At 49.3% G+C, this 27,200-nt stretch overlaps 1 protein-coding gene and 1 non-coding gene across 2 annotated transcripts in view; one reads left to right on the plus strand and one right to left on the minus strand.

The window, feature by feature from the left end:
* CLEC16A (C-type lectin domain containing 16A) overlaps nt 1-27,200 on the plus strand; it is a 132,882-nt gene that overhangs the window by 11,667 nt on the left and 94,015 nt on the right. The window contains exons 2-9 of the mRNA XM_060260795.1: nt 1,369-1,497; nt 6,923-7,056; nt 9,265-9,413; nt 13,087-13,192; nt 16,637-16,760; nt 18,809-18,983; nt 23,259-23,312; nt 25,317-25,430. Of these exons, the coding sequence (XP_060116778.1) occupies nt 1,369-1,497; nt 6,923-7,056; nt 9,265-9,413; nt 13,087-13,192; nt 16,637-16,760; nt 18,809-18,983; nt 23,259-23,312; nt 25,317-25,430 (985 nt within the window). The remainder of the gene's footprint in view (nt 1-1,368; nt 1,498-6,922; nt 7,057-9,264; nt 9,414-13,086; nt 13,193-16,636; nt 16,761-18,808; nt 18,984-23,258; nt 23,313-25,316; nt 25,431-27,200) is intronic.
* On the minus strand, nt 7,680-7,746 carry TRNAS-GGA (transfer RNA serine (anticodon GGA)). Its single transcript has one exon. It is a non-coding gene; the product is annotated as a tRNA-Ser (tRNA).

Here is a 27,200-nt window from a genome sequence, read left to right on the forward strand (position 1 = left end):
ACCCGGTTCTCCCAGATAAGAGAGCTCTGGCTGACCCAAGGCCATTCCAGCAGCTACAAGTGGAGGAGTGGGGAATCAAACCCGGTTCTTCCAGATAAAGGAGCTATGGCTGACCCAAGGCCATTCCAGCAGCTGCAAGTGGAGGAGGGGGGAATCAAACCCGGTTCTCCCAGATAAGAGAGCTGTGGCTGACCCAAGGCCATTCCAGCAGGTGCAAGTGGAGGAGTGGGGAATCCAACCTGGTTCTCCCAGATAAGAGAGCTCTGGCTGACCCAAGGCCACTCCAGCAGCTACAAGTGGAGGAGGGGGGAATCTAACCTGGTTCTCCCAGATAAGAGAGCTATGGCTGACCCAAGGCCATTCCAGCAGCTGCAAGTGGAGGAGGGGGGAATCAAACCCGGTTCTCCCAGATAAGAGAGCTCTGACTGACCCAAGGCCATTCCAGCAGCTGCAAGTGGAGGAGTGGGGAATCAAACCCGCTTCTCCCAGATAAGGGAGCTCTGGCTGACCCAAGGCCATTCCAGCAGCTGCAAGTGGAGGACGGGGGGAATCCAACCTGGTTCTCCCAGATAAGAGAGCTCTGGCTGACCCAAGGCCATTCTAGCAGGTGCAAGTGGAGGAGTGGGGAATCATACCTGGTTCTCCCAGATAAGAGAGCTCTGGCTGACCCAAGGCCATTCCAGCAGGTGCAAGTGGAGGAGTGGGGAATCAAACCTGGTTCTCCCAGATAAGAGAGCTCTGGCTGACCCAAGGCCATTCCAGCAGCCGCAAGTGGAGGAGTGGGGAATCAAACCCGGTTCTCCCAGATAAGAGAGCTCTGGCTGACCCAAGGCATTCCAGCAGCTGCATGTGGAGGAGTGGGGAATCAAACCCAGTTCTCTCAGATAAGAGTCCCCACGCTTAACCACCACACCAAAATAAAGTGCACAATTGTATTATCCTGAAACCATCCCCCCCCCCCCCCCCCGGTCTATGGAAAAATTGTCTTCCGCAGAACCTGTCCCTGGTGCCAAAAAGCCTGGGGGCCGCTGCCCTAGAGCACTCAGGGGTTCTTCAGCAGGTGATCCAGTACAGAAAGTGACCACTGAAAGTAGCACACTTGCAGATGTTGCCGCTGAATATTGTTGGATTCGCTTATTGTTGGTTCTTTGCTCCCGGAAAATGACTCACCGAGCAACCCACCCCCCCTTACTTAATCTGAAGCCCAAACCAACCCAGGTGGTTCCCCCAAAGCATTGTGAAACTTTGGGAAATGTCTCTCCCGTTGAGGATTGTTCTGATGCAAGCTCCCCATATTCGTCGATGAGAATTTCAGTTGCAGTGGTCTTGCAGCAATCCGTTACTGTCTCTCTCTGTCTTTCCTGTAAGGTACATGTATCACATTCTGACCAAAAACACCACTGTGACAGAACACAACCGCAACCTGTTGGTGGAGACGATCCGAACAATAACAGAAATCCTGATATGGGGAGACCAAAATGACAGCTCCGTCTTTGAGTAAGTGCTTTGAAAGTCTCCGTTTTTGAGTAAGTGCTTTCTTTTAGAGGGTGGAGTGTTTGATCAGCTAATGCAGTTTTCTTAGAGAGGATTTGCAGCCCAGTTCCTTGCGTGTTTACTCGAAAGCAAGCCCTACGGCATTCAGCATGCAGTTGCCAAACCATGGCCTCAGCTGCACATACTTTGGACACATGAAGCTGCTTCATAGTCATTCAGACCTTTTGTCCCTCAGGGTGAGTCTTGTCTACTCGGGCTATCCAGTGTCTTAGGGCGAGGTCTTTTGTATCACTTGCCCTCTGGTTCTTTTTTTAACTGGAGATGCCAGGGACTGAACCAGGGACCTTCTGCATGCCAAGCAGAGGTTCTTCCACTGACCTATGGCCCTTCTCCATGGCACTCCAGGGTCTCAGGCTGAGGTCTTTCCCATCACCTCCTACCTGATCCTTTTAGCTGGAGATGCCAGGGACTGACCCTGGGACCTTCTGCATGCCAAGCAGAGGCTCTTCCACTGAGCTGTGGCCCTTCTCCATGACTCCCCAGGGTCTCAGGCTGAGGTCTTTCCCATCACCTCCTGCCTGATTCTTTTAACTGGAGATGCCAGGGACTGACCCTGGGACCTTCTGCATGCCAAGCAGAGGTTCTTCCACTGAGCTATGGCCCTTCTCCATGGCTTTCCAGGGTCTCAAGCTGAGGTCTTTCCCATCACCTCCTGCCTGATCCTTTTAACTGGAGATGCCAGGGATTGACCCTGGGACCTTCTGCATGCCAAGCAGAGGCTCTTCCACTGAGCTATGGCCCTTCTCCCTGACTCTCCAGGGTCTCAGGCTGAGGTCTTTCTCATCACCTCCTGCCTGATCCTTTTAACTGGAGATGCCAGGGACTGACCCTGGGACCTTCTTAATGCCAAGTAGAGGCTCTTCCACTGAGCTATGGCCCTTCGCCATGGCTCTCCAGGGTCTCAAGCTGAGGTCTTTCCCATCACCTCCTGCCTGATCCTTTTAACTGGAGATGCCAGGGATTGACCCCGGGACCTTCTGCATGCCAAGCAGAGGCTCTTCCACTGAGCTATGGCCCTTCTCCCTGACTCTCCAGGGTCTCAGGCTGAGGTCTTTCCCATTACCTCCTGCCTGGTCCTTTTAACTGGAGATGCCAGGGATTGACCCCGGGACCTTCTGCATGCCAAGCAGAGGTTCTTCCACTGAGCTATGGCCCTTCGCCATGACTCTCCAGGGTCTCAGGCTGAGACCTATTTAAATAGATAACATTAGGAAAATTTAAACAGTGTTAGAAAAAGAAGGCAGTGGTAGCCTGGACCATGTACCAGCACTGGGGTTTGCCCACACTTCATACTCCACATCTAGTCCCTCTAGCACAATTTATTTTCAGCTGAGCTTATAAAGAAACGGACTGTATTTTTACATATGCAAGTGGAAGAATTTCCCCGGGAAAATCTGGTGCTTGTAACTGTTCTGGGAGTGTTTTTACCCCACATCATCAGTACAGAAAGGGAACTGGTGGGCATCTGGGGCAGGGCCTTGTTGGGGGCTGTTTCCAGCAGATGGAACTCCTTGCCTCCTGGAACATGGTCGGCTTTCTGCTCCCCCGGTGTTCTGCTAAACCCTGTCTGTCATGGAAGGCTTTCAGTTCTGGGTGCGTCTTTGGGTCCGCCTCCTGTTGACTTGCCAAAATAAAACTAATGCACCGTGAGCTGTAATAGCACACAAATAAAGAACGATTTTCAAAAATGTCAATGATGACAAAATCTTATTGTATTTTTACACGATGTTATTGCCTCTTAACACGGAGCATTAAAGCAACAGGCAGGGTCCATAAAGTCCAATAAACAAAGAAATTAATTCACAAAGTCCATTCTAAGTTCACACTCATTAGTTCTCAAATGGAAAACATCAAGTCCAGTATGAAGTCCTAGTCCACATGAGGATTCTAGATAATCCCTTGTTCCGATGACTACTTCTTCAGTGAGCCCCAGATAGTACCGGCATGTACCAAACTTTGCCATCATAGTGGTTTTTATGTCCACCCTGTAAATTTAGTAGGTCCAATTAATTAATTGTGTGATTAAGTCCAAGTTTTCAGGTAATTATTTTAGACAAGGCACTCTATTTGATTCCAAAGCACTTCAGGCAAATATTTCTAAGACAAAGTAGCCTTGTTGACTTGGACAGTACTGTCATCTGACAAGATTGAATTCTAGGATTAGAATCAGAATAATAGAATCATAGAGTTGGAAGGGACCTCCGGGATCATCTAGTCCAACCTCCTGCACAATGCAGGAAACTCATATCTGCATTGCTGTCAGACGGCCATCTAGCCTTTGTTTAAAAACCTCCAAGGAAGGAGAGCCCACCACCTCCCAAGGAGGAAGCCTGTTCCACAGAGGAACCACTCTAAACTCACAAATCCCTCCCCCTAAATTCACAGGATCTTCATTGCTGTCAGATGGCCATCTAGCCTCTGTTGAAAAACCTCCAAGGAAGGAGAGCCCACCACCTCCCGAGGAGGAAGCCTGTTCCACTGAGGAACTGCTCTAAACTCACAAATCCCTCCCCCTAAATTCACAGGATCTTCATTGCTGTCAGATGGCCATCTAGCCTCTGTTTCAAAACCTCCAAGGAAGGAGAGCCCACCACCTCCCGAGGAGGAAGCCTGTTCCACTGAGGAACCGCTCTAAACTCACAAACCCCTCCCCCTAAATTCACAGGACCCTCATTGCTGTCAGGTGGCCATCTAGCCTCTGTTGAAGAACCTCCAAGGAAGGAGAGCCCACCACCTCCCGAGGAAGCCTGTTCCACTGAGGAACCGCTCTAAACTCACAAACGCCTCCCCCTAAATTCACAGGATCCTCATTGCTGTCAGATGGCCATCTAGCCTCTGTTTAGAAACCTCCAATGAAGGAGAGTCCACCACCTCCCGAGGAGGAAGCCCGTTCCACTGAGGAATACCTTAAAGACCAACAAAATGGCAACTCACATGGGGTTTTCGAGGCAAGAGGTAAACAGGGTTGCCGTTGCCTGCCTCTGTGTAGCATCCCTGGGCTTACCTTGGTGGTTTCCTATCCAAGTCCGAACTAGGGCTGACCCTTCTAACTTCCAAGATCTGATGAGTTCGGGCTAGCCTGCGCCACGCAGATCAGGGCAGAGACAAACGGAGGTGGTCGGCCATTGCCTGCCTCTGCCGAGCGACCCTGGACTTCCTTGGTTGTCTCCTGTTCAAGAACTAACCAAGGCTGGTCCCGCTTAGCTTCTGAGGTCTGATGAGACTGAGCTAGCCTGAGCTGCCCAGGTCAAGGTAGCAAAGCTTACGCCCTGGGAGCTTGAAAGCTGATCCCCTGGAAATCTTATTGGTCTTCAAGGTGCTCCTTCCAGTACTGCAGTCCAAGCTCTGCTCACGGCCTGAGTTCGATCCTGGCGGAAGCTGGGTTCAAGTAGCCGGCTCAAGGCTGACTCAGACTTACATCCTTCTGAGCTCGGTAAAGTGACTGCCCAGCTTGCTGGGGGTAAAGTGTAGATGACTGGGGAAGGCAATGGCAAACCACCCTGTAAGAAGATGATGATGATGATGATATTGGATTTATACCCTGCCCTTCACTCTGAATCTCAGAGTCTCAGAGCGGCTCACAATCTCCTTTACCTTCCTCCCCCACAACAGACACCCTATGAGGTAGATGGGGCTGAGAGAGCTCTCACGGAAGCTGCCCTTTCAATGACAACTCCTACAAGAACTCTGGCTGACCCAAGGCCATTCCAGCAGGTGCAAGTGGAGAAGTGGGGAATTAAACCTGGTTCTCCCAGATAAGAGAGCTATGGCTGACCCAAGGCCATTCCAGCAGGTGCAAGTGGAGGAGTGGGGAATCAAACCCGGTTCTCCCAGATAAGAGAGCTATGGCTGACCCAAGGCCATGCCAGCAGGTGCAAGTGGAGGAGTGGGGAATCAAACCCGGTTCTCCCAGATAAGAGAGCTCTGACTGACCCAAGGCCATTCCAGCAGGTGCAAGTGGAGGAGTGGGGAATCAAACCCGGTTCTCCCAGATAAGAGAGCTCTGGCTGACCCAAGGCCATTCCAGCAGCTGCAAGGGGAGGAGTGGGGAATCAAACCCGGTTCTCCCAGATAAGAGAGCTCTGGCTGACCCAAGGCCATTCCAGCAGGTGCAAGGGGAGGAGTGGGGAATCAAACCCGGTTCTACCAGATAAGAGAGCTCTGGCTGACCCAAGGCCATTCCAGCAGGTACAAGGGGAGGAGTGGGGAATCAAACCCAGTTCTCCCAGATAAGAGAGCCATGGCTGACCCAAGGCAATTCCAGCAGGTGCAAGTGGAGAAGTGGGGAATCAAACCCGGTTCTCCCAGATAAGAGAGCTCTGGCTGACCCAAGGCCATTCCAGCAGCTGCAAGTGGAGGAGTGGGGAATCAAACCCGGTTCTCCCAGATAAGAGAGCTCTGGCTGACCCAAGGCCATTCCAGCAGGTGCAAGTGGAGGAGTGGGGAATCAAACCTGGTTCTCCCAGATAAGAGAGCTCTGGCTGACCCAAGGCCATTCCAGCAGGTGCAAGTGGAGGGGGAATCAAACCCGGTTCTCCCAGATAAGAGTCTGCACACTTAACCAGGAAAAAGTCATGATGCAATGTCACCCCATCGGTCGGTAATGACTCGGTGCTTGCACAGAGAACTACCTTTACCTTTTTTATTGAATCCAGCTCCTATACAGGCGACCAACACGAGTACCCACCTGAAAAATGGCAGAAGCTCTCTCAGGTCCCTCGGAGACACTGTGAGGTCTTACCTGCTGTCTAAGTTTCTTTTCCAGGAGCAAACCCATAACATTTTGTGGCATTACACAGTTCCCCAGAGGACTGGAATAGTTAATGACTTTTGCTAGTTTTGCTGCCCTGGGCTGGAGTTTTCTGCTTCAGGTGTCAGAATGTCCGTCCCCCACGGACCACAAGGCTTTTCCGCCTCCTGATGAAAGGACGGCCGTAAATGACAGATGTATATAGATAACTAATGTTTGAAAAAAATACATAAGAAATATAGACTGGAAATGAAGCCATCTTGGATTTTAGGGATTGTAATCTGGAATTGCAGGAAACTGTATGTAATGATATTATTGTGATTTTATTAATAATACTATGTTGTTTTTAACGTTAGCCGCCCTGAGCCTGTTAGGGGAGGGCAAGGATAAAAATAAAATAAAATTAAATAAATAAAATTTTCTTTTGCCAAATACAGTGAGCAAACAAGGCTTTCCATCCCCCACAGACCACAAGGGTTTTTCCCCTCCTGTTGAAAGGACAGCTGTAAATGACAGATGTGCATAGATTACTAATGTTTGAAAAAAAAAAAAGAAATTATTTTCTTTTTGCCCAATAGTGCAAGCCAACAGGGTTAACTGTTTTCTTGGTGTTTGTAGTTTCTTCTTGGAGAAGAACATGTTTGTGTTCTTCCTGAACATCCTGCGTCAGAAGTCCGGGCGCTACGTTTGCGTGCAGCTCCTGCAGACCTTGAACATCCTCTTTGAGAACATCAGTCACGAGACTTCTCTTTGTGAGTGCGCACCCCTCCTCTCCCTCTTCACAGAAAACAACTTGGCTCTGTTCTTGAGGCGTTCGGGTTTTTTTTTTTAGTTTTAGCCCTTTCCTCCCCTGTGGGGACCTAAAGTAGCTTATGGCATTTTCCTCTGTGCCAATTTTATCCTCGCTGCAACCCTGTGAGGTAGCTCCGGCTGAGGGTGTGTGACAGGTCCAAGGGTCGCCCAGCAAACTTTTGTGAAAAAGCACAGATTATAACCTGAGTCTCCTAGATTGTAATCCGACACCCTTAATGCCTACGTCATGCTGGCTTTTCAGTGCTTGCGTTGCTCAGTGAGGTGGGGGGCAGCTGGCAAAGTGTCGTTGACCTGAGATCTGTGAACATGAACATATGAAGCTGCCTTCTACTGAATCAGACCCTTGGTCCATCAAAGTCAGTATTGTCTTCTCAGACTGGCAGGGTCTCCAGGGTCTCAAGCTGAGGATTTTCACGCCTACTTGCCTGGACCCTTTTTTGGAGATGCCAGGGATTGAACCTGGGACCTTCTGCGATACTCTACCACTGAGCCACAGCCCCATTCATGGCTCTCCAGGGTCTCAAGCTGAGGATTTTCACGCCTACTTGCCTGGACCCTTTTTTGGAGATGCCAGGGATTGAACCTGGGACCTTCTGCTTTCCAAGCAGATGCTCTACCACTGAGCCACCGTCCCTCCCCTTATGTTCCAATGACTACCGCTCTCCTCAACTGAAAAGCTGTGGGTTCAAGTTGTGCGACAAACAGTCACTTCTAGGTCAGAGTGCTACAAATTAGGCTTTCTCTGGTTGGGCTGGGGAAGTAAACCGCCTCCAGCAAATCAGTGGAGGGTTGTCACAAGCCTCTGCATGCTGCCACCACTCTAGTATGGGTCTGTCTGGGAGGACCCCCAGAGTGCCCACCCAAGCCCTTTTATCTTCCTTCCTAGCAAGCACCTTTTCTCTGCGACCGAAGAGGTGTTCAGACCCAGGCAGTAGAACAATCGCAAGCTTCTTGTAAGTGCTCACAAACAAACAAATGGGTTGTAACTTTTTTTGTTGTGCAATCGTGAACAAGGAAAAACAAGACAGTCAAGGTGGCGCAAAGAAATAAAAGCCCTGACGCAACTAGCTACACGTTCCCTTCTTTCACCCTTCCCGGGATGAAGGAGCCTTCATGACTGCAGCCTCTCCCCCAGCTCAGCCTTTTCCAGAGAGAACCCTTCCCTGTCTGTGGCTAGCCTTGTTATGCTTTCCTCTCAGGCCCCACCCCTTCAGCCGTCACTGGGCAAGTTCTCCCTCCTAAATTTCTGCCCACCCAATCAGAGGGACAGAAGGGATCCTGGGAAATGTAGGCCATGTAGTTACTCTAACGCAGGCTTCCCTGGAGCCTTCACTAGGCCTGGGATCACGACAAGGGTGCAGAATTTAAATCTGCTAAACATTCAGGACTTGAAGCAGTTTGTACCCCCAAGAATGGCTGGTCACTGCAGCCGGTGCCTGATAAGCTGAAAAGGGGGTTTGTTTCTCTCTCGCATTTTAGTGAATTGCTTTCCTGGCTTTCATATTGTGAGGAGGGACGGTGGCTCAGTGGTAGAGCATCTGCTTGGGAAGCAGAAGGTCCCAGGTTCAATCCCCAGCATCTCCAAAAAAGGGTCCAGGCAAATAGGTGTGAAAAACCTCAGCTTGAGACCCTGGAGAGCAGGGGAGGGACGGTGGCTCAGTGGTAGAGCATCTGCTTGGGAAGCAGAAGGTCCCAGGTTCAGTCCCCGGCATCTCCAAAAAAGGGTCCAGGCAAATAGGTGTGAAAAACCTCAGCTTGAGACCCTGGAAAGCTGCTGCCAGGCTGAGAAGACAATACTGACTTTGATGGACCGAGGGTCTGATTCAGTAGAAGGCAGCTTCATATGTTCATATGAGTCTCCAGGGCTCCCAGATCCTAGTCAACATTTTAACCCCTGCACTATGCTGGCTTTCTGTTTGTGGGTATGATTTGCTGTATTATACACGGATTTCCAGCATTACTATATGTGTCTTTTCTTTAATCATGCACCTCATTTTCAAGCACTTTGGGAGATTTTGTAGTAACTTCTGGAACAGAACACTTTGGGAGATCTCCCATGTCTTGCAAAGCGTTACTTTTATGCATCTTTTTGTGCTGATTACTGATGTTTTGGGTTTGGTCCCCCCCCCCCCCCCCCCCACTCCCAGATTACCTGCTTTCTAACAACTACGTGAATTCGATCATCGTGCACAAGTTCGACTTCTCGGATGAAGAGATCATGGCGTATTACATCTCCTTCCTGAAAACCCTCTCTCTGAAGCTCAACAATCACACGGTTCATTTTTTTTATAACGAGGTCAGTTGGGGTTTAAGCGAAAACTTCTGGTGGCATCGTGTGTTTGAAATGCGAATAAAAGGCCCTGATCTGAAATCAGTGGTCTTCATCCCTGAGGTCAGAAGTAAAATAAATAGATCAGAGGCTTGCCGTGCTAGAGCTGGCATTTGTTGAAGCCAAAATTTGCCAGGAGAGGGCGTCAAAACATAAGAATGCAGAACTGAAATAGGCTGCCGCGTCAGGTGTTGGGCAAACGGTAAAGCCGGTTTTCTTCATTCCAAACAAGGTACGTTCTTTTGACCTGAAACATTTTTGCCCTGCCTTCCATCTGCTTGTACCTCTCTCCCTCCAGCTGGCTACTAGGCCACATCAGATAGGAAAGCATTAAGCCTTCCAACATTAAAAAGAAAAAGCTGTAACGGAGCAGTAACAAAAGACTGAATGGTCCAAGCAAAACCTCGGTTTAAAAAAAACAAAAGTATTCCCAGACCAGCAGACAGAATTCAATCCGCATTCAACCCACGTCGGAAGAAAGCTGGAATAAAAGCATTTGGACTCAGCACTTGGATGTGAGCAAAGGGGGAAACTAGATCCTTGTGGCACCCTGGGTGCTCCAGAGGAGTAGGTTTGCCAGCCTCCAGGTGAGGCCTGGAGATCTCCTGCTGTCCCAACTGATCTCCAGACAATAGAGACCAGTTCCCCTGGAGAAAATGGCTGCTTTGGAAGGTGAAGTCTGTGGTGTTGTAACCTGATGGGGTTCCTCCCCAAGCTTCACCCTCCCCCAAATCACCAGGTATTTCCAAACCCAGAGCTGGCAACCCTAAAGAGGAGGAGTACCGTAGTAGAAAAGACACCCCCCCCCTGCATACCCACCAGAGTTTCCGAGGGATGAGATCCACCCCCTCCGTCAGTGCTCTTTTCTCCTCTGAAACTTCTGAATGCTTTTTTCAAAGTCAGCCCCGCATAGATCATGTTACAGTAACTGAAGCCACGTCCAGCCAAGGCGCATGCAAAGGTAATCTGATCTACATGTGGAAAAAAACATCTTTGCGGTGCTGGATTGCAGGAGTTGTTTACTTCTGCAGACCTCTAAAAGTAATTGCTCACTGACCTAGATGACCCCTACTTGCCTTGATCTCATTGGACAGAAGCTAACACGGTCGGAAACCACCAAGGAAGCCCAGGGTTGCTACACAGAGGCGGGCAATGGCAGACCACCTCTGTTTGCCTTTGCCCTGACTTGGGTGGCCCAGACTAGCCCAATCTTGTCAGATCCGAGAATCTAAGCACAGCCAGCCTTGGTTAGTATTTAGGATTGGATCAACATGTGGAGCAGAAGTCCATCAGTGGCTATTAGCCACAGCGTATTGTTGGAACTCTGTCTGGGGCAGAGATGCTCTGTATTCTTGGTGCTTGGCGGAGGCACAGTGGGAGGGCTTCTAGTCTCCTGGCCCCGCTGGTGGACCTCCTGATGGCACCTGGTTTTTTGGCCACTGTGTGACACAGAGTGTTGGACTGGATGGGCCATTGACCTAATCCAACATGGCTTCCCTCATGTTCTTAGGTCTGGGGCAGTGATGCTCTGTATTCTCGGTATTTGGGGAGGGCAACAGGGTGAGCGCTTCTGGTGTCCTGGCTTCACTGATGAACCTCCTGATGGCACCTGGGTTTTTTGGCCACTGTGTGACACAGAGTGTTGGGCTGGATGGGCCATTGGCCTGATCCAACATGGCTTCTCTTATGTTCTTAGGTTTGGGGCAGTGATGCTCTGTCTTCATGGTGCTTGGGGGGCACAGTGGGAGGGCTTCTAGTGTTCTGGCCCCACTGATGGACCTCCTGATGGCACCTGGGTTTTGGCCACTGTGTGACACAGAGTTGGACTGGAGGGGCCATTGGCCTGATCCAACATGGCTTCTCTTTTGTTCTTATGAGTTGGAGACCACTCAGGAAGTCCAGGCAAACGACTTCTGTTTGTTTCTGCTCTGATCTAGATGGCCCAAACTTGCCTGTAGCTCTCAGAAGCTTAGGGTCCGCCCTGCTGCGTATTTGGATGGGAGACCCCCAAGGAAGTCCAGAGGCACTACACAGAGGCAGGCAATGGCCAACCACCTCTGAACGTCTCTTACCTTGGGAAGAAATAAATCAGCTGCAACTTGACAGTGCTTTCCACCCCCAAAAAGCCTTTGCATCAGCCAGTTTGGTGTAGTTGTTAAGTGTGTAGACTCTTACCTGGGAGAACCAGGTTTGATTCCCCCACTCCTTCACTTGCAGCTGCTGGAATGGCCTTGGGTCAGTCATAGTGGTGAAGTGAGCGGACTCTTATCTGGGAGAACCAGGTTTGATTCCCCACTCCTCCACTTGTAGCTTCTCGAATGGCCTTGGGTCAGCCAGAGCTCTCTTATCTGGGAGAACCAGGTTTGATTCCCCACTCCTCCACTTGCACCTGCTAGGATGGCTTTGGGTCAGCCATAGCTCTCTTATCTGGGAGAACCGGGTTTGATTCCCCCCTCCTCCACTTGCAGCTGCTGGAATGGCTTTGGGTCAGCCAGAGCTCTCTTATCTGGGAGAACCGGGTTTGATTCCCCCCTCCTCCACTTGCAGCTGCTGGAATGGCCTTGGGTCAGCCAGAGCTCTCTTAACTGGGAGAACCGGGTTTGATTCCCCACTCCTCCACTTGCACCTGCTAGGATGGCCTTGGGTCAGCCACAGCTCTCTTATCTGGGAGAACCAGGTTTGATTCCCCACTCCTTCACTTGCACCTGCTAGGATGGCCTTGGGTCAGCCATAGCTCTCTTATCTTGGAGAACCGGGTTTGATTCCTCCCTCCTCCACTTGCAGTTGCTGGAATGGCTTTGGGTCAGCCAGAGCTCTTTTATCTGGGAGAACCGGGTTTGATTCCCCCCTCCTCCACTTGCACCTGCTGGAATGGCCTTGGGTCAGCCATAGCTCTCTTATCTGGGAAAACCGGGTTTGATTCCCCACTCCTCCACCTGCACCTGCTGGAATGGCCTTGGGTCAGCCAGAGCTCTCTTCTCTGGGAGAACCGGGTTTGATTCCCCCCTCCTCCACTTGCAGCTGCTGGAATGGCTTTGGGTCAGCCAGAGCTCTCTTATCTGGGAGAACCGGGTTTGATTCCCCCCTCCTCCACTTGCAGCTGCTGGAATGGCCTTGGGTCAGCCAGAGCTCTCTTAACTGGGAGAACCGGGTTTGATTCCCCACTCCTCCACTTGCACCTGCTAGGATGGCCTTGGGTCAGCCAGAGCTCTCTTATCTGGGAAAACCAGGTTTGATTCCCCACTCCTCCACTTGCAGCTGCTGGAATGGCCTTGGGTCAGCCAGAGCTCTCTTATCTGGGAGAAACGGGTTTGATTCCCCACTCCTCCACTTGCAGCTGCTGGAATTGCCCTGGGTCAGCCATAGCTCTCTTATCTGGGAGAACCAGGTTTGATTCCCCACTCCTCCACTTGCACCTGCTAGCATGGCCTTGGGTCAGCCATAGCTCTGGCAGAGGTTGTCCTTGAAAGGGCAGCTGCTGTGAGAGCCCTCTCAGCCCCACCCACCTCACAGAGTGTCCATTGTGGGGGGAGAAGATAAAGGAAATTGTAAACGGCTCTGAGTCTCTGATTCAGAGAGAAGGGCGGGGTATAAATCTGCTGTCTTCTTCTTCTTAAGATTTCACTGTCCTCTTTTCCAGCACACAAATGATTTTGCCTTGTACACCGAGGCCATTAAATTCTTCAACCACCCCGAAAGCATGGTCCGGATCGCTGTCAGAACGATAACGTTAAACGTTTACAAAGGTAAGTTCCCCCCCAGATCTGTAAAGCGGACTGTGATCATGCTGGCTTGGCTGTTCTGTCAGACTTTTATCAAGGTTGATGAAGTAAAGGGGCAAAGTTTGAGCCCAGGGCATCTCTAAGACCAGGAAAGTTTAATTCTGGGTGTGCAGAATAAAACTTTAGAACAAAATCTGAAACCAGGGTCACCTGTGAGACCCACGAAGTTTAATTCTGGGTATAAGCTTTCGTGTGCAGGCACATAAAAGCTTCTACCCAGAATTAAACTTTCTTGCTTTTAAAGGCGCCCCTGGACGCAAACTTGGTTCTGTTGCTTCAGACCGACACGATGACCCGCTGGAGTAAAGGCGCTTTCACAGGCAAACTGTCACTTAGATTTTTGTTCTCGATTAATATAATCTTTATTACCAGTGAAACTGTTTTGTTTCTAAAAGGAGAGTTTTGAACTTTTTGTGTCTCGCATTTTTCTAGCAGGAGCTCCTCTGCATATTAGGCCATGCCCCCCTCCCTGATGTACCCAATCCTCCTGGAGGTTACAGTAGGCCCCGTACTAACAGCCCTGTAAGCTCTTGGAGGATTGGCTACATCAGGGGTGTAGTGGCCTAATATGCAGAAGAGCTCCTGCTAGAAGAAGAGCCTGTGCCCAGAAGAGACTACAGAACTGTTGCCACCAGGGGTCATTCTTTGCTCTGTCTTGTGTATTTAAAGAATCTCATTACTTAGATGTAGACTTGAGGGCTAATTAGCTGCCCAGCCCAAACTGGAATCTGTTGCCTTGAGTGTGTTTTCCTGTGTCCATCAGTGAAGAAAACGTCTAGAATTCTAGACTAGAATTCAGCTCAGTATTTCCCATAGAAATATAGGCTGTTTCCACCCGCCCACCTGCCGCTTGATAGCATAAAAGCTAGAACAAAAGGGAACAAGGCATTCACTCTGGGATCCAGATAAGGTGATCGTGAGGGGCTTTATGGTTAGGAGTCTGTCCCCTAAAACAGCGCAACCAAAGAAGAAAGCAGGAGTCAAGTTTAAGACCAACAAAGTTTTATTAGGGTTTGTAGAATCTTTCGGGATCAAGTGCTGTGTTCTACTGGAGAAAGTTTTCCTTCCAGACGTTTCGTTCTCAGCTGCGGAGAACATCCTCAGTGGCGTTGCAGCCGGAGCAGGTGCTCAGACCTTCTTGGCTGCTGTGCATTGAGTGGGGAAGGAAAACTTTCTCCAGCAGAACACGGCACTTGATCCCGAAAGATTCTACAAACCCTAATGATGTTACCAGCCGTGAAAAACCTGAAATCTTTGACAACAAAGTTTTATTCAGAACGTGAGCTTTCGTGTGCTGAAAGCACGCTTCTTCAGATGAGGGGATCCGGTACAGTGGGCTGAAATACATTGAGTTTGTTGACTAAGAGGGAAACTGATACAGAGCTGGGATCAGTGGTGGAACAGTGTGACAATTTAGAAGGCCATTTGGTCTGGAGAGCCATAAAAGGTAATAAAAGTTTCCTGCCAATTGGGGTTTCTGCAAGTCTAGGTAAATTCCCAAAGGACATGTATTTCCTTGTTGTTGCCCACCTAATTTGCTTCTCAGCATCAATCTGTACATTATAAACATCATTCTAGTTGGCCATTAGTGCAACCAAAGGGTTGCTTTGGACTTGCCATTCATGCCCCCACACTATGCAGTGCAGGAAGCTACTTTGGAAAACACAATATTTCAAGAGCACGAAGAACCAAAATTCAGGACTTTGGTTCTGCAGACACCGGTCGTTGACTTCAGCGGGGCATCACGACATCAGGAGCATCGTGCTGAAAACTGAGGCATTTTCGCTTTTCTGATTTAAAGCATTTCTGCGGCATGAAGTTAACCCTGGCTCTCCTGCAGAGCTTACTGTCATGCTGCACTTTCAGTGTTGCAGTTGGATTCTCTTTTCCCCTCCCCCCCCTCTGATTTCAGACAGCTTTTTTAGGAATAAAAAGAGGCTATATTTAGTCCGAGCTTAACGGCTAACGTCACTACATGTACCATTTTAAGTTGAGCCATAATTGTTCAATTGTAGAGAACTTCAGACAGACACACCCTTTAAGTTCTCCAGAAGAGGTCTGGACTCAGTTCTGGGGAAAGGGCACTTTCGTTTCCTCGATCGTTTGAATGTCTGACGCTCTGCGTAAAGAGATTCATCACAATCAGAGAAACACATTCTGCATGCGTTTGGTTCGAGCAGCACACAGAATTAAGTTGTGTTCACTCTAGTGAACAACAATACAGGGAGGTTTTTGCAGGGTATGTCCTAAACCGGTGAGTCCTCTTCTGAGGGCCGCTTTGTGGCATCTTGAGCTGCACCTCCCGAAATGTGGTGGACTGTGGTCTAGTGAAGCTTCACCTGGACTTCACAGACGCACCTTTTTTAAAAAATTAAAAAGAAAATCCTTTGGTCAAAATGGCATTGACTAGAGCAGCACTTTCCAGATTCTTCCTCTGGGATCTTCAGATGTTTCTTAGGGATTCCTTGGTGAGAAAGATCCACAGCGGAGGGGCAAGTGTCTCCCACCTCTGCAGTCAACCTTCTTGCTCCATGCAAAGTCGCAAGGCGGGGGGCTCGGGTGTGCTCCGCTGCTCCTCAGTGGACGTGGAGCAGGGCCCCGACAGGTTCTGCATGAACTGAGCAAGAGGCTGAGAATGTCTCCCAGAATCCTTTGCTGCACACAAGCAGCAAGGGAGGAGTCCATAACAGGGAAGTCCATGTAAAAAGGGTCCCAGAGGGCCGGAATGCCACTGGCCTGGGATTCAGGAGTGCTGGCAGGATGGGATGAGGGGTGGAGCAGCTCTCCAGTGCTACCGCAGAGCTTTCTAGCGATAAGTTTGCAGATGTGTTCTCTCTCTCTCTCTCTCTGTCCCCCTCTCCTTTTAACCTGTATTTTCTCATCTAGATAGCTTCTGCTTTTAGCTGTTTTTGCCTTCTGGAAGGATGTCTTTGCCGTCCCAAGTTCTCCTAACCCTGTTAACCATTGTCTGTTTTTTTTTAACCCCATTTCTTCACTGATGATTCCCGTGTTCCCTAACACAGTCTCATGTAAGTGCACGAATTGCTTTTGACTGTCCACCTTTATTTCTTTATTCTTGCTGTGTCGTCAGTTGTCTCTGGAAAGCACGAGACTTCTTTCCCTCAACTGTGTTAGATTTCCCCCCCCCCCCGACTTATTTTCAGAACAATGCCTTAATAACTTGTCACTGTAATGGCCTCGTCTGACCTCTTGAGAGAGTTGTGTGTATATATGTGATGTGACGGAATGATGATAGATGCTTGAGCATGCAAGGAGCTTGCATGTATGGCCGCCTTGAAAGCCAGCCTTTAAGAAAGGGCTTTGTATAAAAAAAAAAAAATTGTTTACCTTCCCATTTTGGAAAGCTGTTCTTTGGAAGACAAAAAAACCCAAACATTTTCTTTCCAGTGGACAACCAGCCGATGTTGCATTACATCCGAGATAAAACAGCCGTCCCGTATTTCTCCAACCTCGTCTGGTTCATCGGGAGTCATGTGATCGAACTGGATAACTGCGTGCAGACGGACGAAGAGTAAGCCCTCTTTCTCTTTGGAGTAGTGGTTAAGTGCAGAAACTCTCTTCTGGGAGAACCGGGTTTGATTCTCCCTCCTCCACTTGCACCTGCTGGAATGGAACTGTAGGTCCATCAGTAGGTCTGATGGAGCAGAGGTCCATCAGTGGCTCTTAGCCACGGGGTATTGTTGGAACTCTCTGTCTGGGGCAGTGATGCTCTGTCGTCTTGGTGCTTGAGGGGGACACAGTGGAAGGGCTTCTAGCCCCACTTGTGGACCTCCTGATGGCATTTGGTTTTTTGTTTTTTTGTGGCCACTGTGTGACACAGAGTGTTGGACTGGATGGGCCACTGGCCTGATCCGACATGGCTTCTCTCATGTTCTTAATGGCCTTGGGTCAGCCATAGCTATCACAGGAGTTGTCCTTGAAAGGGCAGCTTCTGGGGAGAGCCCTCTCAGCCCCACCCACCTCACAGGGTGTCTGTTGTGGAGGGAGAAGATATAGGAGATTGAGCCACTCTGAGTCTCTGATTCAGAGAAGGGCGGGGTATAAATCTGCAGTCGTCTTCTTATTGCGGTCAGCCTGGGTTTGCAAGCAGGGGGAAACTTGCGCGAGGGAAGAAATCTTTGGCCGCCCCCACTCCCACAAGCTCTTCTTTGCCTGTTCTGAAAGCACAAGTGGCCCCGGCTAGCTCAATCTCATCAGATCCTGAAGGTTAAGCAGGATTGGCCCTAGTTAGTATTTGCCTGGGAGGGCAGCCAACGAAGACCAGGCTCTTTGCACAGAGGCAGGCAGCGCTAGCTGTCTCTTGCTTCGAAAACCCAACGGGATCGCCGTCAGTCAGCTGTGACTTGCCAGCCAAAAAAAAGTGTAGGTCATGTGGGGATGCAGACTGATCTCTCAGATCACCGGCATGGTCCTTCGCAGGGTTACACCTTTCTAAGGCTATTGACTTCAACACAACTTCTAAATGGTTGTTGTGGATTTTCTGGACTGTGTGGCCGTGGTGGTCTTGGCATTGTAGAACCTGACGTTTCGCCAGCAACTGACTGGCATCCTCAGAGGTGTGACCCAGAGAACTGGAGTTCTCTCTGGGTCAAAGTGAGAAGAAGATGGTAGGCAGGTCAAATTCGAATTCCAAACCTTTCACGGCATAACAGTTGCAAATAAGAGTACACAGAATGTAAAAAGTTAAACATAGGAGATAAAATCAAAAAGAAGCGGAGATTATAATGTGCATTTATACAAGATCAGATTTACATTTAAGAATCAGCCAAAAATTTTGCCACAACCTCATTAACCTCCCACTCAGTGTCATTCAGTAAATAACGACAGGGTAGCAGAGTAGATGGATCTGGGGACAAAGAAAGCTTGCAAGATAGTTCCTTACGGAGATTATGATATATGGAACAATCAAGCAATATATGCTGACTTGAGTCAGGAATATTCTTTCCACAGTTACAGAGTGAGATGAAATTGAGAAGATGGCAGGCAGGTAATTTATTTCTACTCAGGCAGGTGGGGTAGGGCTGAGCCATTATCTTGTGGGAGCTTTCCTGAGGGGATTCAATCCATATACAAAAGAACCCTCTCAGGTAAGCTCCTCCATTAGCATGTCACAGCCCAGGAAGCTCCTACAAGATAATGACTCAGCCCTACCCCACCTTCCTGAGTAGATAGAAATTACCTGCCTACCAACTTCTTCTCAGTTTCACCTGTTTATTTTGTGCAAGTACAATGACAGAAGGATCAGGGAGACATTTTGGAAGCTTTTAGATCCATTTTAAGGATCGCTTTTTTAACAGGTAGTTTAAGAGGGAAGCTGTGTTGGTCTGTAGTCCAGCAGCCAGATTCTAGTAGCAACTTAGAGAGCGACAAGATTTTTTTTTTTTGGAGGGGGGGCTGGGTTGGTAAAAATTTTGTCAGTCTCTAAGTTGCTACTAGAATAGAATAGCAGTTCTTGAACAAGTTCGTTGGTCACATGTACCCCCAGGGAATAACACAGTGATCCTGAGAATTTGAATCAGGGAAGACTTTAGTTCTGTACCTGTTTCTCTCCTCCCGCAGGCACCGAAACCGGGAGAAGCTGAGCGCCCTCGTGGCCGAGCACCTGGACCATCTCCATTACCTGAATGACATCCTCATCATCAACTGTGAATTCCTGAACGACGTGCTGACCGACCACTTGCTGAACAGCCTCTTCCTGCCGCTCTACGTGTATTCCTTAGTCGATCAGGACAAGGTAAAGAGCTCGGGGTTTGGGCAGCCCCAGCCAAAGGATTCGGGCAGCGCCTCGCCAGTTGCCACGTGGGACTGCTGCCTTTTGTCCAGGCGTCCCCCACCATTTTGGAGCCTTTTGGGCCCGTTCGGAATTCTGCCACTGGGGCTGCCACGAGAGGCTGAACCGCACCCACTGAGAGGAAGGCCAAATGCAGGGGACCGGAATAGTAATTTTTCAAAATGCACTGGGGGAAAAGGAGTTTGGGAGAGAATAAAACCAGCACCCTGGGGGCAGCTGCTGCCTAATTGGTTATGTTAATTTGCACACTACATCACTTCTTCAGTGGCCACTCAGAAGCCCTTCTGGGCAGCAGCCCCATCCCCTTTTGAAAAACACTTGGTGGACATCAGGAGAGATGTGGGCAGGTGCCCCAGTGCCCCCAGGCATCACATTGGGGATGCTTGGGCTCTCAAAGGGGAGAGAGGTAAAAGAAGCGCTGGTTCCTCCATCAGGTGCAGAGAGCTTAGCAATGGCACCCGAGTCTGTAGCAACCCCAGGAGAAGCCCCAGTCCAGGAGCAAAGTGTGAGCAATACCCCCATGCCAGGAAGACAGAAACACCAGGACAAACAACCACCAAAAAAGGCTGCATAATATTTACTGAACATATGAACATATGAAGCTGCCTTCTACTGAATCAGACCCTCAGTCCATCAAAGTCAGTCTTATCTACTCAGACTGGCAGCGGCTCTCCAGGGTCTCAAGCTGAGGTTTTTCACGCCTACTTGCCTGGACCCTTTTTAGTTGGAGATGCCGGGGATTGAACCTGGGACCTTCTGCTTCCCAAGCAGATCCTCTACCATTGAGCCACCGTCTCTCCCCTATTGCACTTATTGACAAAGCTTAAAATTCATTACATGTGCTGACTCCTTGAACACATTGAATTTAAGCACTATACGTGGTGCTGCCGCTTACAATGTTCCAAAGGTTCAGTAAAGACTTAATGAAATCAGTCCTTGTTCTAGTAAGATACAAATGTTGTTCCGAAACAAGTCCATGTGAAGTCCCAAAGCCGAGCCTAGGACGTACCAGCGCAACAGTACACCGGTAAGTATCTGTTTCAAATCATTTCGTCAGGCGCGTGCGTCCTTCAGGGACGGATAAGCCCAATCTGGCAATTGTACAATTCATAGAGAGTCAAGCATCAATGGCTGAGCGTTGCAGATTGATTTCATTAAGTCTTTATTGAACCTTTGGAATATTGTAAGTGGCAACACCACGTATAGCGCTTAAATTCAAGGTGTTCCAGGAGTCAACACATGTAATAAATGTTAAGCTTTGTCAATAAGTGCCATAAATATTGTGCAGCCTTTTTTGGTGGTTGTTCGCCTTTGGGCTTGTTCTGGTGCTTTTGTGCACAACCCTCCAGTTATTTTTGCTGTAGGAAGACCGAAACAGCAGATAGTTCTGGCAGGGTAGAGAAGGGTCCTCTCTCACTGGGAGGCGGGCAGAAGGCCAGAAGCAGGCGGCCTGCGGTTTTGTGCACAAACCGGGGCTTGTCGGCTCAGCCTGATAGATTAATCAGAGTTTGCTGCACAGCAAACCCCAGCATCCTGTGATTTCTGAATGCCGCCTGACCCTGGAGACTGTCTGAAACTATTTCTCCTTGAAAACGTTTTCCATTAGTCCTAGAGGTTTATTAACGCGCTTGATCGGGGTGACCGGGTTTGCCCTTCTGCCTCTCGTTCCTCTCCTTTTCCCCAGGGGCCTGGTCAGAAGAGCTGAACTCATTGCTTCCCTTTTAGAGGGGAAACCAGGAAGGGCTCCCACCTTGGCAATGATGCCAAGAGGCTGTGAAGAGGCACATCTTTGGCTGTGAAGAGGCGCATCTTCGGTTCCCGGGGCCGCTGATGCAAGAGAGCTTTCCTGAGAACACTGCTGGCTTTTTGGAAAAGCATCGCCATCCTTTTCAGGTCCTCCCTGAGCAGAACCTCCTTGTTCTGTGGTTCCTCTGAGCTCAGACTTCAGGGGAAGCCTGGGCCACAGCCAGCGGTGGCGGCTGAATGCTCCCTTCCCTCTGGTTATTTCCCCACGGGAGGGCCAGTTCAGAGGAGATGGGGCTGAGGAATTCCCCGTATGGGGGATCGGTTCCCATCTGTCCTCAGAACCAGCAGATTCTGTCCAAGATCCTGGAGGCAAACGCCAAGGCAGAGCAGCTCCCAGAGAGCCATCATTGAGCCCCTTAGGGAGTAGAACTGGCTTCAGCAGGCCTTCCTTCAGCTGACTCTTGTGGCCCAGGGATCACTCATTGCCAGAGCCCACCGTAGTCCAAAATCAAGGCCCCTTTTTCAGCCACAGTCTTCACAGATGGGCTGAAGAAGAAGAAGAAGAATTGCAGATTTATACCCCGCCCTTCTCTCTGAATCAGAGACTCAGAGCTCACAATCTCTTTTATCTCCCTCCCCCGCAACAGACACCCTGTGAGATGGCTGGGGCTGAGAGGGCTCTCACAGCAGCTGCCCTTTCAAGGACAACCTCTGCCAGAGCTCGGGCTGAGCCAAGGCCATTCCAGCAGCTGCAAGGGGAGGAGCGGGGAAGGGTGTGACAAGCATCCCAGGCCCCACCGAATTTTCAGCATAGCATCTAGTGCCTCTCCCCAAAATGCCCCCCAAGTTTCAAAACGATTGGACCAGGGGGTCCAATCCTATGAGCCCCCAAAGAAGGTGCCCCTATCCTTCATTATTTCCCATGGAAGGAAGGAATTGAAAAAGTGTGCCGTCCCTTTAAATGAGATGGCCAGAACTCCCTTTAGAGTTCATTTATGCTTGTCACACCCTCGCTCCTGGCTCCGCCCCTAATGTCTCCTGGCTGCATCCCCAAAGTCTCCTGGCTCCACCCCCAAACTCCCCAGATATTTCTTGAATTGGACTTGGCAACCCTGCTTCCAGCTCTCCAGGCGACAGCCTGCTCCAGCTCAGCCTCCCAGGGGAAGAACACCCCCTTCCTGGGCTTGGCCTTTATATTCTCTTCCCAGGCCCCACCCCTCTATGGGCCTGTTTCCCTCCAAACCCCTTGCTACCCAATCAGAGGGACAGAAGGGATCCTGGGAAATGTAGGCTTTTTCCAGTAACTCCTAAACTGGCTTCCCTGGGGCCTGCAGGCCTCGCTAGGCCCAGGATCATGACAGGTGTGCACATGAAATACCTGGTATAAAACTTTGTTGGTCTTAAAGGTGCCACTGGACTCAAAATTGTTCAGACTAACACGATCACCCACCTGAAACAGCGAGGTGGGTTAGGCTGAGAGTAGGTGACTGGCCCAAGGCCCACCCAGTGAGCTTCCATGGAACAAGTGGGGATTTGAACCTGGGTCTCCCAGATTCTACTCCGACACTTTAACCACTGCACCACATTGACTGTCTATATAAGCACGGTTGACCTGCGTGCCAACTGCTCTCCAGTTCATCATCCATTTGGATTAAAGGTGGTTTTATTTTTGAGGTGTTTTAAAAGATTGTTATATATTTAATTCCTCCCCCCGCCCCCCATGGAAATGTCTGGGAACGTCTTGTTTTTGTGGCTTGTTTGCTGATGCAAGAAAAGACAGACTGCTTGACACGGGTTTGGTTCGGGTTGCTTTCTGATCGCTTGATAAGCAAAGGCTGTCTGTTGAGACCCGTCCAGAAACTGAGAGAGGAGGCAGAGGAGAAGCTGTTCCATTGTAGATTTCTGGCCTCCGACGATCCACCCACTTCTTCAAAATTGTTAAAATAGTTTCTTGTGGTGTGTTCACCCTACACTAAACAATGCGTTTTGCAAGTGGGTTTTTGCTACTCTTACACAGTCAAAATCCAGTTACAAAATGCATTATTTAGTGTAGTATAGTGTCATAAGGAAAGAGAGAGTTTAGTACATGGACATCAATCTGCTATTCCAATTTAATTACCCTTCATTGTTGTTTCAGCCCAGTTAACATAAACTAACAAACACCAGACCCCAACTTGTGACTCTTGTAATATGCTAACAAACATTTCCATGACTCTGCATACTTACTCACTGCCCACGTTCTCTATATTTAGGACTACTTGCCATTCCATACTTTTGTCTGATGAAGTGTGCTTCTAGCGCACGAAAGCTTACATTCCGAATAAAACTTTGTTGGTCTTAAAGGTGACACTGGATTCTTGCTTTGGTTTTAAAGCTCATCCCCCCTCCCCCATTTAAAGTGGTGCTATATGTTGCGGACAGACTTAACCTGCCCCAATTTAACTCTGCTGTCTTATTCTTTTGTTTCTCTAGGGTGGGGAGCGTCCGAAAATAAGCCTCCAGGTTTCCCTGTATCTCTTGTCGCAAGTACGTACTGGATGTTTCTAGGCGTTATACAGTGTGTTGCTGGGAAGTCAGCAGTCTTACTGGCAAAATCACACGTCGGGAAATGGTGATGGGGACTGCTGTTTTGACACTCCTCTAGCACTGGTGGAGTGTTCGGTCCTGGGAAGGCATCTGCTGTAGCCACTGCCCCGAAGGACTGTCTTATCTCAAGGGGGAGAGAGGTGGGGATTTGCAGTGGGGAGTGGGAGAGGGTGAAGAAGCTGACGTGGTGAGGCAAAGGGCGTGGCTCAGTGGCAGGGCCCCTGCTCAGCACGCAGAAGGTCCCAAGTTCTATCCTCGGCATCACCAGGTAAAAGAGTGAACTAGTGGGTGAAGTGAGCAACCCCAGTTGGAGACCCTAGAAAGCAGCTGCTATCCTGAGTAGACAATGTTAATCTTAAGAGAACAGAAGAACATAAGAGAAGCCCTGTTGGATCAGGCCAATGGCCCATCCAGTCCAACACTCTGTGTCACACAGTGGCCAAAAGAACCCAGGTGCCATCAGGAGGTCCGCCAGTGGGGCCAGGACACTAGAAGCCCTCCCACTGTCTCTCCTCAAGCACCAAGAATACAGAGCATCACTGCCCCAGACAGAGAGCTCCAACAATACGCTGTGGCTCATAGCCACTGATGCACCACTGCTCCATATGTTTATCCAGTCCCCTCTTGAAGCTGGCTATGCTTGTAGCTGCCACCACCTTCTGTGGCAGTGAATTCCATAAGAACATAAGAGAAACCATGTTGGATCAGGCCAGTGGCCCATCCAGTCCATCACTCTGTGTCACATAGTGGCTACAAGAACCCAGGTGCCATCAGGAGGTCCACCAGTGGGGCCAGGAAACCAGAAGCCCTCCCACTGTCCCCCCTCCCCAAGCACCAAGAATACAGAGCATCACTGCCCCAGACAGAGAGTTCCAACAATATGCTGTGGCTCATAACAATTGATGGACCTCTGATCCATATGGTTATCCAATCCCCTCTTGAAGTCATCTATGCCTGTAGCTGCCGCCACCTCCTGTGGCAGTGAGTTCCACGTGTTCATCACCCTTTGGTGAAGTGCCAAATCTTGGGAGATGGAGGGTCTGATTCAGTATGTAGCAGCTTCAGGCGTCACACAAGGGAAGGGAACTCTGACATGCTGTAAAAAGACATGATAAGGGTTTATTTCTTTACTTTCTTTATTCCCTGCCTTCCACCCCGGTGGGGACTCAAAAGTGGCTTCTGCGGTTCCCCTTTTCTCCATTTTATCCTCACAACCACCCTGCGTGGGCGAAGAGTATGTGACTTGCCCCAGGTCACCCCTGAAGCTGGGGTGGCCAGGATTTTACTCCATCACTCTTAACTACTACATCACTGCTTTGGTGAAGGAGCATGCCGCCTCGTGCTGCCGGTGAGAGGCTGCGTGTGTTGGATTTAAAGAAGATCCCAGAGACTCCCTTTAATAGAAATGTAGCCCCTCAGCAAAGAAGGGTTTAGGCTGTGGATCACGAAACATATTCAAATAAGTCAAAGCTTCAAATGTCCCCCAAAGAGCTCATACGTTCGCAAGAGCGCAGCTCAGTCGTCTTAGCTCCACATACAGGTGTAGTCTGATATTTGATGGTAAAGCGCAACAGCGGACCAGTATCCACACTGTTTCCCAGCACTACGCATGACTCAAAATGAATCTGATTGCATCACTAGCTCAATATCGTATACGCGCCTGAGGAAGCTTTGGCTTATTTGAGTATGTTTTTGTTATTTTTTCAGGTCCGCAGATTGTAAATCGTAACTGTTTTTACAGTATACAAGAATATGAGTATGAATTTCAAGCACTTATAGAAAAAAATTTTTTTTGCAGCAATTGACCGTGAGCTTTGCTTTCACTTTGGCCTTCTTGAAATGGGCCAGAGAGTAAGGAAATGTGAAGAAAGCTGTTTGCAGCACGCAGAAGCAGATCGGTCCGGTCCATTCTCACGTTTCCTTCTGCTTCTGTCTCTCCCCCAGGTTTTCTTGATTATACATTATGCACCTCTGGTGAATTCCTTGACTGAGGTCATTCTGAACGGAGACCTGTCAGTGTTTTCGGCCAAAGTGGAACAAGACATCCAGAAAAGCGCAGTAAGTCAAGAACGTCAAATCTGCTAGATTCAAGTCCCAGAACACTTGAGAGACCAACAAGATTTCCAGGATACCAGTTTTCAAGAGTCAAAGCTCCATCCATCAGATATCTTTGACTGGGAGTCCATAACTCTTTTGAGCCTGTGGGCGCCTTTGGAACTCTGACATAGCATGATGGGCCCAGCTGCAAAATGGCTGCTGGATGAGGCAGAGCCAGCCACAAAATGGCTGACACAGTAAAGATCTTTGTGCTGTGCTGGCAGCTGCTGCCGGAGCAAAGAATCTGCATAGCCAATCAAATTTCCAGCTGCCAAAGCAAAAAAAAAATCTGCACAACCAGTCAAATTTCCAACGGCCAATCAGAAGCCTTGCTGGGCAAAACGCCCACCTGGCCACCCCTGCTTCTGGTTGGCTGTGCAGATTTTTTGCTTTGGCAGCTGGAAATTTGATTGGCTGTGCAGGAATCATGGCATCACGTCGAAAACTCCTGTCTTGGGCTCTCGAGAGCTTTCTCGAGAGAAAGTCTTGTTAGCCTCTGAGGTGCTCCTGAACCCGAATGTATCTGTTCTGCTGCAGACAGACACTGCTCACCGGTGAAACTTGATTAAATCACTCTGTCGTATAGCACAGAGGTCCCCAACCCCGGGTTCGTGGAACAGTGCCGGTCCATGGCCTGTTAGCAACCAGGCTGTAAGTTGTATAATTATTTCATTATATATTACAATATAGTAATAATAATAAGACGACATTGGATTTATATCCTGCCCTCCACTCAAAATCTTAGAGCAGCTTACAATCTCCTTTATCTTCTCCCCCCCCAACAATGGACACCCTGTGAGGTAGGTAGGGCTGAGAGGGCTCTGACAGAAGCTGCCCTTTCAAGGACAACTCCTGCAAGAGCTATGGCTCACCCCAAGGCCTTTCCAGCAGCCGCAGGTGGAGGAGTGGGGAATCAAACCCTGTTCTCCCAGATAAGAGTCCGCACACTTCACCACACCAAAATAAAGTGCACAATTGTTATCATCCTGAAACCATGCCCCCCCCCCTCCCCTGTCCATGGAAAATTGTCTTCCACAAAACTAGTCCCTGGTGCCAAAATGGTTGGGGACCGCTGGTATAGCACATTGGTCAAACCCAAGCCCCCTTGTTTGCTTTAAGTTAAGGATCAGAGCACTTGTTGTTCTGGCAAAAGCCTCTACCTTTTTACATCAATTTGTTGTTGTCATTTTGCATTGGTTTATGGTGGGCCAAAGGTTCCCAGACGCTCTCTCTGTTTGGTGCACCTTTGTGCTGTTATGTTTTGTGTCAAGCCAGGAAGCTGACCTGTTCTCGCTTGCCGACTCCGAAAGATGAAAGAGATCTCTTACCTCTGCTGATGATCTCCTCTTCCTAGCACATCAGCTCGCGCTGGGCCGTCTCACCCACTTTCCTTTAAGTGGGTTTTATTACTAGGAAATCTGCGGTTTCTGCTGCCGCGGAGCTGTTTCCCTTGAACCTGTTTTGCAGAATTTCTTGGGCGTGAGATGTTGTTCTTTCTTTTTTTCCCCTTCAGACTGTTTTGGGGGAGTGTTTTGGACAAACTGTTGTTGCTAGTGTGGGTTTTGCAATATCAAAAAAAAAAAGTTCTTTTTTAAAAAAGAAAGCAGAAGTGTTCTAGTACTTATTCTGGGGCACCACTTCCTATTGTCAAAGACCCAACCATTGTGGTCTCCGCAAGCAGAAGGCAACACGGTTTGCTGAGCAGTGTTCACTAAGTAGGCCGCTGGTGCT

The sequence above is a fragment of the Heteronotia binoei genome, chromosome 20 (assembly GCF_032191835.1).
Source record: "Heteronotia binoei isolate CCM8104 ecotype False Entrance Well chromosome 20, APGP_CSIRO_Hbin_v1, whole genome shotgun sequence".
NCBI classification, from domain to species: Eukaryota; Metazoa; Chordata; class Lepidosauria; order Squamata; family Gekkonidae; genus Heteronotia; species Heteronotia binoei.